Source organism: Canis lupus, chromosome 12, assembly GCF_003254725.2.
Source record: "Canis lupus dingo isolate Sandy chromosome 12, ASM325472v2, whole genome shotgun sequence".
Classification (NCBI taxonomy): domain Eukaryota; kingdom Metazoa; phylum Chordata; class Mammalia; order Carnivora; family Canidae; genus Canis; species Canis lupus.
Window position 1 is genome coordinate 15,475,573 of NC_064254.1, and position 14,273 is coordinate 15,489,845.

Below are 14,273 nucleotides of genomic sequence, written 5' to 3' on the forward strand. Positions count from 1 at the left end.
TTTCTCAAATCTAGGTTTAAGATAGTTACCTAAGGCATCTACAGTTACAGGACTGTACAATGAGATTAATGCTATCAGAGTCTAGAACAATCTAAGATTCTATGACATAGTGCAGTTAATGACTCATCAGATCTTTATTTTTGGAAAATTGGCAAACTTCAATCAAGTATATATAGACACACAAATCAGAATAACATCACATCCCAAATGTTGAGTAATCATACCTTATACATTATGCTCAAAGCCACGAAGAATTGATTAGTTGTGTCAATTGTTCATCTATGCAATTAAGCTTTAAAATGTTGTCCAATCCATGCTTGGTAGTGTATCAGTTCTTAACAGGTACATAGAATTTTACAGTAGGGATATGGGTACTAAAGCAAGTCTGTAGAGTTGAGGAGGACTACGTATGGCAAAATCACAATTGCAGATTTCCAGGTTAACTCCCTGTTAAGATTCATCTATAAGATCCAGGGTAAGGATCGAGAAGCACTCTCTTCAGAAACTCTTAAACCAGTGGCCATCCAAGCTGGCTACACATCGGCATCTCCCGGAGAGCTTTAAAAAATGCTCATGCCTGGGTCCCAGGCCCTTAGACTCTGGTATAACTGGTATGGAGGTTAGCCTGGTACTCGATTTCCCAAAGTTCCCCTGCTGATTTCAATAAGCAACCAGGATCAAGAACCACCAGGATCAAGGCCAGGACTGCCCGACTCTGGAAATCTCTCCAGATTGCCCAAAATTATTTATTTCTCTCATTTGGAATTGGTGTAATCCTGTCCCATATTAGCACTACTCTGCATAAAACCAAGGCACAGTCGCCGGCAACTCAGGGTGATCTAGAGACCAGTAGCACCCACATCACCTAGGTACCCACCCCCCTTAAGAACTGAAACAATCTGCATTTTAGTAAGATCCCCAAGTGTTTTGTTTGCTCATTAAAGTTTAAGGAGCATAGCAAAGTGGCCTCAAATCAGACATCGTAACAAACTCCCACATGTTGTGGCAGCCCAGAGTGGCAAGGATCTTGAGCATTTAGCACAAAATGAGTTTCCAGGAAAAAAAAGGGTATGAGGTGCTGGTTCTCTACTTCATTGCAAATTTTCTGAATCAAACTCTCTGGGAAGTCGCCTTTATAATAGACTGCTCATTCCCATGTGATTATTTTCATGTAAAGTTGAGAATCACTGAAGCACGTCCAACTTTTCCCCAGAGTAGAAGTCATTTTCTCCTTTGAAAAGCAGTCTGATCTAATTGTTTAAAAGTTCATCTGCATTTAACCTAAATTGGCCTAGAGCAAACAGTATTACTCTCTAAAGAAAAATAAACTGTCTCTTCCTTAGCCTTGGAAATAATAAGATAGTCTTCCCTCTACCCAAATGATCTTTGTCGTCAGGTTTAGATTTCCCAATTGCTCCTGATTCTGTTTCATACCCTTCTGGTTATCCTTCCAACCCCCACATCAGGAACCTTCTAGTTCTGCCTAGCCCTCAAAGTAAGGCAGCTCAAACCAGAGAAAACCTCCAAAGTGAAACACATAACATATAAATCAGACTCTAACCCGAACATTATATATATATATTTAATAATGCAGCTTGGGGTTGCTTTTTTTGGAGGGGGTAGGCTATGTATTATGTTAATTCAATATTAAGCTTCTGTTTAACCACCACGATGTCCCTTTCCCTTGGATCATCCGGAGATGCTACCCCATTCCTATGCTTTCACCTTTATTTACTGAACATAAGTATAAGGCTTTACGTCTAAGCCAAATAAATTTCATCCCTGTGATCTCTATGTCCACTGCTTCAGCCCAACAAAGGAGTTCTGGTTATCAGTCCTGAGTAAACAGTCTTGGATTCAGATCCAATCTGACCTCTACAACTTTTGTTGTAGAGCCTTAAACAAGTTCCTTAGGCTTTATAAGCCTATTCTTCATCTATAGAATGGGTACAATAATAGTACCTAACTTATAAGATAGTTATGAGGTTTCATTGAAATAATGTAAAAATCACTTTGCAAAGTATAAAGCCGCATAAATGGTTAAGAAAATAATAATCCCCAAGCTATGAATAACTTACAAACTTAATAACCATGACTCTGATTTATTTTTCAACTCCCCCAAAATAAGTGGCATAAGTCTTAAAATCTGAAAAACACACTCTGTGTCCTCCCCTACTATCTCTGACCCATTCTAGTTTGCTTTTCTTCTGCGAAGAGTTTCTGTCTTCTGTTGACAAAAGAGGAAGGGAAACCTGGCCTGAGAACCATAAAAACAAATGCCAGAATGGTTCTCTAGAAACTAGCCACATGGAAGTGGATGAAAGCAGAAAACCCCTTTAATATCCACTCCCATGGGAGTCAAAGTGTTCAGGCAGGCCATCTACTTCCAGTTTCTCACTGAAAGAGGAACTCAAAATTGCTGATGCCCTGGCCATTGGAATTTTATAGAGCCAGCGTACCCAAGCTAAGGGGGGTATGTGATCAAATACAAAATACAACATATGTAAAACAATACATATGATGTGATGTAATGTGTCCCATCAACATAAGACTTTATCTTGCCCTATTGCCACAAAAGCCCCTTAAAGTTACTCAGAGGGAATGAAATTTCACATCAAAGCCTGTAAACTGGTATAGACCCCCCACGAGTAGTCAACTTCTTAAATGGAAATGAGTAAGAATAGACTCCAGGGTCTGGTCATCATTTCCACCTCTCCACCTCCAAATCCTCATTTCTTAAAATAGGGACAGTCTCCAAAACAGGAGCCTCAGATTTACCCCCAAAAGACCAGGAAATCCTTTATCATCTTTAACACTTGACCATTCTTCCCTGTGAATCTCCAGATACTCCTCCAGACACAAAGCTTTGTTAATTTGCATGATTTACAGATCAGAAATGCTGAGATTTTTAGAATACATACATTTTTCCCGAAAGACTAATCAAAGAGTTATAACTTGAGCACATATACCAGGCAAGTAGGAAATACACTCAAACTACTCAAGTAACAAACACCTAATATTTATTAATAAATTAGTACACTTGAAGGCATTTTTCTCATATCAATCCCTCACCATGACCCACAAATCCCACCCACACAAAGGGAGTCCACACCACCTTTGCATTCGAGTCTGCCAACTGAGCATTAGAGAGAGAGCAGGTTTATAAATGGGAGCAGAGTTGCAAATATATCAGACAAGAGTCCTTACAGCTGCAGCCATTTTTAATTAAAGTGATTGAATGACGAAGGAGACCCACCAAGACCAAGGCCTTGAGGCGGATTGGACCTACAGACTACTTATATATAAAAAACAAGACATCGTTTAAAGCAAAGCTGGGCAAATTCCCTATGGAAAAAGGTGCCACTGGCACTTAGTTGGGACTTTCCAAAGTGCAGCAGTATGTTCCAGAACAGCTCAATTCCTAAAAGATGAAGTTCAAGTTCTTTGGTGGCCCAGTTGTCAAGCCACTTAAGTAGCAAGTTCTGATGGCTTGAGGATTTCATGTCTCCAGCCCAGAGCATATTAGCAGAAGAGTAGCACAAGGAATCAGGCATTCTACACGGTGCTCAAGTGAAAACCATACAATCAGCAACAGTGTGGTCAAGTTTCAGCCATGAATATGAACTATACAAGGCATATTAAAAAGAGAACTCAAAATCTAATTGCATTACAGTAACTCAATGGGGTATTACATTTCTTTAAATCTTAAGAAAATTTGTAAATTACAAACAATAATAAAAATAGTAATGATTAAAAAAAAAAGGGGATGTGGATGTCGAGACATGAAGACTGCTGATAGAATTCACAAGATGCCATTATACTTTTAAGAAGCTAAAAGCCTCACAATCCAGTGTGCAGGGAAAAGCTACACTGCATTTGTGGTATATTAAGTGAATTTAAAGTGCACAGAACAATTTTGAAAACACATAAGAAGTCAAAACAAAGAAAGTATGGAAACTAAAAAACTTTAGTGGTGGGCATTTTTCAACAGTTAACACCTTGAGAAGGCTCATAAACTATCTTCCTAGAAGGGTTAAAAAAAGAAAAAAAGAACCCAAAACACTGGCCATATACTCTATTAAACACACACACACATGCACACGCACGCACACGCACGCACACACATCCCCCAAAAAACCAGAAAAATAAAACCAAAACAAATGAAAAACCACCCTGCCACTAAATGGAGTAATTTCCAGAGTGCGGTATCCCTCGTTGTTCTACAGTAGGTCGGGAAGATGGCTATATACAGAGTCCAAGAGGGTCTGACTGGCTTCCTGGCTCTTGACTCCAATAATCTCAAATAGCCGGTCCAGCTTGTCCTCAGCCTGAGGAATCTCTTCAATCACCCGCAGCTCCTCAGGATTCAGAATGTGGAGCATGTCATCAAAAATAGGCTGCAAGTCACAGGGGTCCAGGCGTACCTGCCGCAACACTGTGTCCTTCTTTTCTGCAGGGAGGAGAGGGGAGAGAAGGGGACAGAGGTAAAGGGGCCGAACTGGGGAAAGCCAGGAGAGTTAGGAGGCACAGCTCCCCTCTCCCGAGGCTGTCCACACCCCCCACCCCCACCCTCAAGGTGAGTAAGGGAACCTCTGGCGCATTTTCAACAAGAGGGAGTTTTTATTTGCACTGCACTTAAGATAACAAACAAGATTTGACTAATAGAGATCACACAAAGAACCACTTGAATGCTGATTGTCATTAGCATGACTTTTGCCTTGACTTAAAAAGACATCTAGATTCTTCTCCAACTTGGGAGAATGCTGAAATGCTTACAGAAACGTAAAAATCTAAAACAAAACAAAACAAACAGAAAAGCATTCTCCCCATCTGTCCTGTGTTACTAAACAAAGACATCAGTCCCCACCTTTCCCCTCAAACACTCCAAGCCAATGTAATCTGCTGATCTGACTTTCTAATTACACTGCCCTTGTTTAAAACTAAACTGCTAAGAGCAAAAGCACAGGACTAAGAAAATACTGCTTCCTGGGTCATACCCTTCAATGAGGTGAGGGACACTAACTTTGATTACTATTATAAAAAGCTTTCTCTAAAATATAACACGTAACATAAAATACAAACTAAAGTATAAATCTTTCATATAAATATAAAATAGACAAAGATAGATAGGCAAAGTATGGAAAATAGGACATATTTTATAAGCACAGACTATAACATAACCTAAAACATCACCCTTTCACTGAAGTATAACTGGAATTACCCAAACTGGGAAATTTCGAGCAAAAATCTGTCATCAATATAGAGCGCATGCTAATCCCTCCCCTGCTATTCAAAACTGCAAGTGGCAAATTATTTACCAAACACGGCAATCCACAATGTTTAAAACATTGCTATTCGCAACAATCCTTAACAGAGTGAATTTTAATTTGAGTCACTGAAACCTACACTTCTGACTCTCAAGATAGGTTAGACTTTAAATCCTTGGATTCTCTAAACCTGGTAAATAATTTTCAAAATAAACCTGCCAGACTACATTTTATCAGACCTTCCCCGAAACTCCTAAGATAGCATCATGAGGATAGAGGGTGACCCGTGCAGGCCCCGGCGTGATCATCACAGCTAAAGCCCTTGCTGCGTCTCCCAGGCCTGGGGGCCAGAGAGAGGTCTTCCCGGGCAGGCCACCCACCTGACTCAAACCCCGGGGCTCCTCGGGGACGCCTAAAGAATGCATATCCTCGTGGGCGGCCTGCCAGCCCTACCTTTGGTAATAAAGGAGCCCGTCCTGCTCAGCGCCGACGAGCCGCTGGATGTGGAATCACAGCGAAGCAGGGGCTCGGACTCATCCACGAAGAAGCCCTTGTTCTTATCCAGCGGGGAAGGCTCCACGGTCAGCAGAGCGGAATTCTCCAGTTTCGTGTTGGGGCTGGGGATGGGGCTCGGGCTAAGGGGGCTGGGGCTCATCGGGAGAGCCAGTTTGTCCGTTTCCAGCTGGGGGAGGAAGCAAACAATGTTTTTTCTTAGCTACTTCAAAAATTATAGAGGAAAAAAAATGAAATCGGGACCCCTTCTCAGGTGCCCTTTTTTGTCCCACGTCATGGTTTATGCATACATACGGCCGTTTTGACAGGCCGTAGCTTACATTATTGCTAGGCACACACATACACATTTTTTAAAGCCTTCAAAAATATACGTGGGGCTATGCGAAAGCGTTAGAAATGAGGAAGCATATACACCAAGCTCTTACCTCACAGGACTCAAACTGGACAAGGGAGTGAAGGGGAAGATCTCCAACTCAAAATATAATTTGATAGGGGCACCTGGTGGCTCAGTCAGCTCAGCGGCTGCCTTTGGCTCAGGTCATGATCCTGGGGGGTCCTGCAGCAGGCTCTCCACTGAGCCGGGGTCTGCTTCTCCTTCTGCCCCTCCCCCTGCCTGTGGTCTCTCTTACTTCTCTGTCTCTCAAATAAATTATAAAATCTTAAAAAATATATATATATATATATTTCAATAGAGCTGGAAAAGGTCTTAGATAGCATCTAGTACATTCCCCTCTGCGTGGGTTGAATTATGTCCCAAAATTCTTATGTTGAAGTCCTAACTTTCGTAACTTTCTATGCCCCAGAATATAACTCTATGTGGAGATAGGACCAACTAAGTAACTTTAAAAAGTGGTTATTAAGGAATAGTTGAGCCCTACTCCAATCCAATATGACTGACGTCCTTATGAGAAGCCATTAGGACACAGACACACACAGTGGGAAGACCAGATAAAGCCACAGGGTAAAGGCTATCATCTTCTACAAGCCAAGGAGAGAAGCCTCATGACACCTTTATCTCAAACTTCTAGCCTCCAGAATTGTGACAAAATAAGCTTCTGTTGTTTCAGCTTCCAGTCTGTAGTACTTCATCGCGGTAGCCCTAGCAAACCAATACACCCTCTCTTTACAAGTAAGGAAACTGAGGTCTGGAGAAATGCTGAGACTCCCTTAATTATAGGCTCCCGCCCAATAAGCGGCAGAACCAGACCCTAGGCAGCCTGACTCCCATTTGAAAGCAGCTCGGGAGAACACCAGAGGCAAAAGCAGCCAGAAGGAGAAAGGGAGGACCACCCCCCTGGAGCCAGTGTAGTACAGCTCCTGTGGATTTAACGGAGACCCGAGAAGCTGGCATTCTGGAGGAGAGAGTCACAAAGACAATAACAAGAAAGTAAACAAACAAGATGGTTTCAGATGGAGATGGTGAGCTCCATGACCACTGGCCACTTTGTGGAGAATGGATTTGGATGGGGAGGGGGGCGAAAAACAAAACAGACCACTTGGGAAGCTGTTACTGTGGCCAGGTGAGGTGAAATCACAGCTTGCACCCCGGTGTGCAGTGGGGAAATGATAGAAGATATCATTCCATTTGACAGGTGAGGTCACTAAGGCCCAGAGAGGACACACAGCCATTGGGAGGCCAGTGCTCAACACGGGTCAGCTTGATATCTCTACTTGGCTTGTCATCTAACATTATGCTTTAGAACTCTGGCAGGCACTTGTCACATCTACTAGTCCATGGACCTTAAACTTTTTATTGGCTCTTCCAGCATGAAAGCTACCTGGGAACCAGGTGGCCAGAGCCTACAGGGCAGGGTTCAGGGAGTGTTAATCACCGCTCATTAGAACCCTCATGACTTCACTCACACACACAAACAAAACATTTTCAAGTTCTTCAATCAAGAAGACATTGACCCTCATTTCAAAGTATTGGGTTGAATAGTTGTAAAAAGCACAAGGCAAACACAATTGCCTCTTTTACAACCTGCAAGGCCCGAGAAATTCTTACAATTGACTGCAGATTCCAAAGACCACCGATTAGTCTATCCTTCCAACAGCATTTTGCCTCTGTACAACCACCCACACCCCGCTTCTGCTTCCAGTGCAAGTTTAAGACTCGGGTAAAGCATTCCCAGCTGTCCCCTTTCGATCCACAGACGAGTTTTATGTATAGGCTTTAAAATTTATAATTCAATAGTCCCTGGCATGTGCCCCTCCTCTGTGAAAATGCACATGGCCATTCATGCCAATACGCATTTTTTTATTCACTCAATTAGACAAAGAGCACTTGTCTACACTTTGGTTCTCAGGGACAACATTACATTGGACAACATGGTCAGTCAATATAGTGCACTGTTCTTGCTTTAAAAAAAGAAATCCCTGCCCACAAATCACATGCCAACAGACTAAGGAGTCCACCCACCCGCTTCCTGAACTTAGTTCAAAACCTTAAATATTTAATTTTTTCCCCACTTTTGCCAAAGAATCCCATCCATGGAAATTAAGTACATGATTGCCAACATCATTCAGGAAGACAGAATGCTACAAGAATGCTCTCTTATAATTAACAATGAGTCAAGTGAATATGAAAATGCCCCTAAGAATGGTTTTAGCGTCGACACAGTGGGGCTAAGAACCATAGCCAAAGCCTGAGATCATGTGACAGTCATCTTTCTAGAAAATCTATTCAGCTACTAAGTAAGGTATCCTTTACTTTATGCAGGATACATAGCAGCCAGCTGCATTCCAGGTTTCTCTAGAGGTATTTGCATTTTTTTCTATAAGAAAACGTTGCTGATAGAAACTTAACTTTTTTCCTCCCTTTACCTTACTATTTATAATATCCATCCAAACTTCATTGCAACATAGCAACTCGAGCACTGTTTGACCTATGATAGCTCTAATCGGAAATGAAGTCACTGGGATATGTGGAATAAATTAATTCTTTATTGATTCAGCAAGTTCATTGAGGGGTTCACAGCAAATAAAGAATAGCTGTAACAAGATTTAGATATGAAAAGACAAATACTCTAAACAAGAAAGCCAGAGAAGGGTCTCATCCTCTTGCAAAAGCTGTAAGCATAAACTTACCCAAATATTCAAAAAGTAGATTACAAGTGACTTAATTTATTCCTTATACATCTCTGAGCCTTCCAAATTCTCTACAGGGACATATTAACTTTTATGATTATAAAAACAATGTATGTTATTTTTAAAAGCAGTTGCCACTGATAAGTATGTTTTCCCTTTGCGAACTTGACAATGTTATGGCTGCTGTGGCTCCTATTTATATGGGTAGCCAAGGAACAGGAGAGTTGGAAGATCACCGACTTGGCTGAGTGCCTCTCTAGACGTCTGTCAAGCATTCACAGGCACAAAAGGGGAACACTGTCCCCCAACTTACTGCAGTGAGGTAGATACAAAGCCTTAAGAGAAAGGCCTCTTGGGAAACTTGGCCAGGGAAGGCAATCTATCCACCAGATAATTAAAGTTCCTTTGCAGAAACCTACAAAATGTCATTCTTGGGGCACCTGGGTGGCTCAGTCGGTTAAGCAGCTGCCTTTGGCTCAGGTTATGATCCCAGGGTCCTGGGATGGAGCCCCACGTCAGGCTCCCTGATCAATGGGATTCCTGCTTCTCCTTCTCCACTGCCTGTGCTCTCTCAAGTAAATAAATAAAATATTTTTTTTTTAAATATTCTTTTTGCCTTCCAGCCACGAGCTAATCACGCTAACTGGGAAGACTCACTGGGGAAATGAGGTAGAGACGGTAAGAAAGGGGAGGAGGCAGGGATAACAAGGGGAGGAGCTCCCCAAGCAGCCCAAACCAGGTTCTATCGTGTGAACTTCAAGAGCATGCAATTTATTTTGGCCAAATGGGCCCCCAAATGTCCTCCTGATCAGCTTCCACGCAAGTACACTCAGTCCTTCCTGATACTGTATTTATTAGTCCCAAGTGAGAGGGAAAGAGAGATAAATATTTCACCTTAACTCCATGGCTGAGTCACATCTAAAGCTCCGCTGCTGACCTGACTGTTCTCCTTTCCGATTACCAGAACCACTGAGGACAAGGAACCAGCCAAATGGATGAGGTAAACAAGGTATGGACTGAAATGTGTGGGTTTGAACATCTCTGGGCTGTAGAGGTTTGCAGCAGCGTTTGTGAGAACAGCGCTTGAACTTGTATTTGGGCTACACTGGAACGAGCCATTTCCAGCTGCGTCCTGGCAATCCTCTGCTCCTACAGGTTCCAAAATACCCACTCTGGGCACTCAGCTAAATTACAGCCTGAAGCTGAAGCTCAAAAATAAGTCTTCTCTTATAATACCAAACCCAAAAGCACTTTCACCGTTGCCTCGCACTTCCTAAGGGGATACACTGTGGAAGACTGAAGTTTTCTTGCCCTGGGGGATGGTGCAGCCATGGATGGTAAAGGAACACCCTTCCAAGCCTTGGTCATGGCAAAAGTGGTTTATAAATGAAACAAGGTCCTAGGAATCCCTTTCTTCCCTGCTACAAGCTAGCAGTTTTCCTAAGCATACTCTGCAAATAGGAATGGCCAGAGAACTCCAGCCTCAGAAGCAATCTTTCCAGCATGCATTGTATGTTCCTCACAGTCAACTCTTAAACCTGAAAGTCATGAATATCCTGGAATTTCACTGCAAGGGAAAAAAGGAAATAGACCTCTAACTAGCTGTGTGGCCTTAGAAAAATCCCTTCCCTCCTTTTACCTGTTTCCTCATTTCTGAGCAAAAAAGATTTAGACCAGGTGATCTCTATTCAACTTGTATCTAATTTATTGTCTGCCCTACTATTGCTATGTCATTCTCTCTGCCACCAACCCACCCACCGCAACTCTCTTTCTCTTTCCAAGTTACCCCCACCACCTGGTTCACTCAACTCAAGTTTACCACTGAGTTATTTTCAATTACTACCCAATTACAATCTCCCTGTGGTTGCACAATCTATTTTCATAAAAGTAATTAACAACTTTGATGCATCAATGACCCCCTGAAATGAAGCATTAATTACCCAGCCTAGATGCTCTTTGCCAATCTGCTAAAATGGTTCAACTTAACCCCTTGGCTCCTGGCACCACCCAGTTGGATTCCCCAAGGCCCCTCTCCCCCCTCCAGAGCCAGTTATGCCTGACAGACTCAAGAAGAAGCCTCTTTACAGTCAGGGATACTTCTTCCACTGAACTTTCCCTCCAGACCTCATCCAACACTCAATAAGAAGGGAGAATCCTATGCCACATTTGTGAAATTTTTCATCACTTTAATAATGGTCTTTAAAAGCTCATCTGCTAAATTCAATGAACACTAATTGCTATTCCATCTGAGTTGGCCAGCTTGTTACTCAGATCCAATAAACAGGGACTTTAAGAAATAAACCATTACCAGTATATGTAAAATGATTCAGCATGAAATATAAGTAATCCATTTGCTCTTATGAGCATCATCTGACAGATGAGAAAACTGAGTCTCTAAGAGGTTTGCATAACCTGCCCAAGGTCAGAGTACCAGGATTCAAGATCAGGTCCGTCCACTTTCCAAATGATCCTCCTGGCTGAGCCGTTGTCACTTCTCTGCCTGGACCCACTATGTTTACAGGAAATGTCAACCCCCCTGTAAACTCAGTGCAAGCAATAAGCCAGATGGCCGCCCTGAGATAAAGATGAAAGATTCCATAAATATCAGATACCTCAACTACGGCCCAATAATTTAGTTTTGTATTTGAAAATATTCCAGGTCCCAACAGACCAGTGATAGTTAAGAGAAACAAACACATTCAATTTCTACTAAAGTTTTATCTCAAAGGAATTACAGTCACAAATAAATATATAACTAAAATGATTTAAGGATTATATTTTCTCAAGCTTGTTTCCCCTGCTCTCCCAGCTGCTCACGGTATCAAAATCAAATTAGATTTCATTACCTCCTATAAGTCTAGTAGATATATAAGACCGGGCTCTGATAAAAGCAAGGGCTATCTCCCTTGCCATATAAATATCTAGATATCTGAATCTATGCAGTCCCTATGTTTAGAGAACAAGGATGCAGATAGTAAGGAAAGCTTTGTTACCTGAATCTAGGTAGTGCCAGGATTTCAGATATAAATGAGGGTTCAGATAATGACAGTTACCAACCATCTCTCAAAAAATTATCTGAGTCTATTCAATTCCTAAGTTCAGGTAGTAAAGAATATCTGAGAAGTACAGTGATTTCTCCCTTAAAAAAATGAAACAAACACAAAGGTGGCCCCTAATTTTAAAAAAAGGAAAAATGGGTAGGAGACAATGAGTTTACTCTTCTAGTGTGAATTCTTATTAAATTCAATTCAGTTGTCTCCCTTTGACTCAGGGCATGATCCTGGAGTCCTTTGATCAAGTCCTGCATCGAGCTTCCTTCAGGGAGCCCTGCTTCTCCCTCTGCCTATGTCTCTGCCTCTCTGTGTGTCTCTCCTGAATAAATAAATAAAATCTTTTTAAAAAAAGATTAAAAAACAAATAAATTCAACTCAGAGAAATAAGTCTTGGCAAGATAATCCAAATTTACAGAGTACAACTTTTTTCCAAACAAAAAGAAGAAAAGAACAACACAAGATGTTGTTGATCCCTTAGCCCTTAGAAGAAGTGTTAACAGTTTTAAGAAATTTGGAGGGAACTCTTGGAAATGGAAATATGAATTAGAAATACACATGTGTGTATATATTGATAAAGCAAAGATGTCAAAATGTGAATTGACTGTTCAATCTAGGTGGTAAATTTATGGGTATTTGCTGTACTGTGTTTTCAACTTTTCTTTGTTTCATAAGCCTTATTTTTTAGTTGGGAAAATAAATTTTACAAAAGGGCTAAGAGCCAAATAACTATAAGACAAAAATTCCCCAAACTTTTCCTAGGCTTCTGATTCTTTAGTCTGTTGTTGTCTTTCCGTCTTTCTTCTCTTGCCACAGGAAAGGGAGACCAGAAGGTGCTTCCATTGCATAAGTAGGGAAAGGGCTAACACATAAATCAAATCATCAGTTGGCAAGTGGACATTGCTGCCCTTATGTGGTCTAGATCCCCCCAGGGTCACTGGAGGTCATAGGATGGAAGCAGGAACAGGAGTGCAATGCCAAGAAGCCCTGCTCAGCTTCCCTGGGAAGTCCTGTGTCAGACGACAGCGGTAGCACAGCTGAGTGGCCACCCAGCCATGCACTGCCCCCGAGAGCTGGGAGCCACAGCAGAGCCTGCAGAATGAAGGAACTCGCCCTCGTGAGGCTCAGAGGATTAACTTGGCCAACAAATATCAGAACCACTGGGGAATTATTTTAAAAGGCACTTCACACCCACCCTAGTTCTATCCAAGCATAGCATAACGAGAAAGTCTTTTGTACCAACTGCAACCTTACTTAAGACTATATTTAAACTTTATCCCAGGTTAGCTGGATATAGTGTGTTTATCCTTTAACTACCCCAAGCCCAAGTCAAGGCAGTTGCTAGTCTTGTGTGTATGTCATCCATCTATTGTTTATTTCTTTTTTTTATTAATTAATTAATTAATTAATTAGAGAGAGAGACAACTCACGTGCTGGGGGATAGAGAAGCAGGTTCCCCATTGAGCAGGGAGCCTGACATGGGGCTCCATCCCAGGGCCCTAAAGCAGACACTTAACCGCCTGAGCCACCCAGGCGTCCCAATTCTGTTTATTTCTAAGAGTTAAGTTCAAAACTGAATCCCAAAGGCTACAAATCCACCCACATTTAAGTGAAGGTGGCTAATCCTTGCCCTAGGCAAAAGAACTGTTCCTCTCCTGGATGCAGAGGGGAAATGCCACAGGAAGCCACAAGTAGTGCTGTACAAAGCTGCCAGAGCTGGTAAGAACCAGCTGGCTCTGGAGGGAGAAGGAAGGGAGGGTGAGCCCTGCCCAGCCGCTGGCGCATGTGTCTGCAAGCTGTCGGGGCTGCTGACATCAACGGTAATGTTACAGCCCTGAGCTGACTCACAGACCAGCTTTCTCGAAAAAGGAAGTGATGATAGAGTAAGTGGGCTCTCTTGGTTCAGAGCTGGAGCCCACTCACATTCAAACATACTGCTGAACCTTACAAGAGCTCAGCCCCATGGACACACGAGGAGATCATGCTGTTGGAAATGACGTGGGTTTCTCTAAATTTCACTCGCTGAGAACCCACTAGGAAGCCTTTCCCACAAAAAAGCCTTTGAACAATTCTAACCATGAAAAAAAGTTGCATGAATCTTACAAGAAGCTAGCCTTAGGGCGGTGTGGAAGATAGAAAGTAACTTCATAGGAAACTCATGACCTTGAGATAAGAAGGCTCAAGCTCATCTCCATGACTCAAGTGTTTTGAACTTGCTCAATTTGATTAAATTAGTATTATTTAATAAAAATCATTAGGTGGATGCACGCCATTAGAATTAGAATATACCTGGTACATAATTCCAAAACTACGAAAGGGGTTACCTTGAAAAATACTTCTCCCTAATTAACCTCTG

The 14,273-nt window shown here is 42.0% G+C and overlaps 1 protein-coding gene across 1 annotated transcript in view; it reads right to left on the reverse strand.

Annotated features, from left to right (window-relative positions):
• Positions 1–3,003: 3,003 nt before the first annotated feature.
• Positions 3,004–14,273, reverse strand: part of TNFRSF21 (TNF receptor superfamily member 21) — a 68,800-nt gene continuing 57,530 nt past the window's right edge. Inside the window, exons 5-6 of the mRNA XM_025418975.3 lie at positions 5,721–5,949; positions 3,004–4,450 (exon numbers count right to left, since the gene is read on the reverse strand). Of these exons, the coding sequence (XP_025274760.1) occupies positions 4,221–4,450; positions 5,721–5,949 (459 nt within the window). The 3' untranslated portion in view covers positions 3,004–4,220. The remainder of the gene's footprint in view (positions 4,451–5,720; positions 5,950–14,273) is intronic.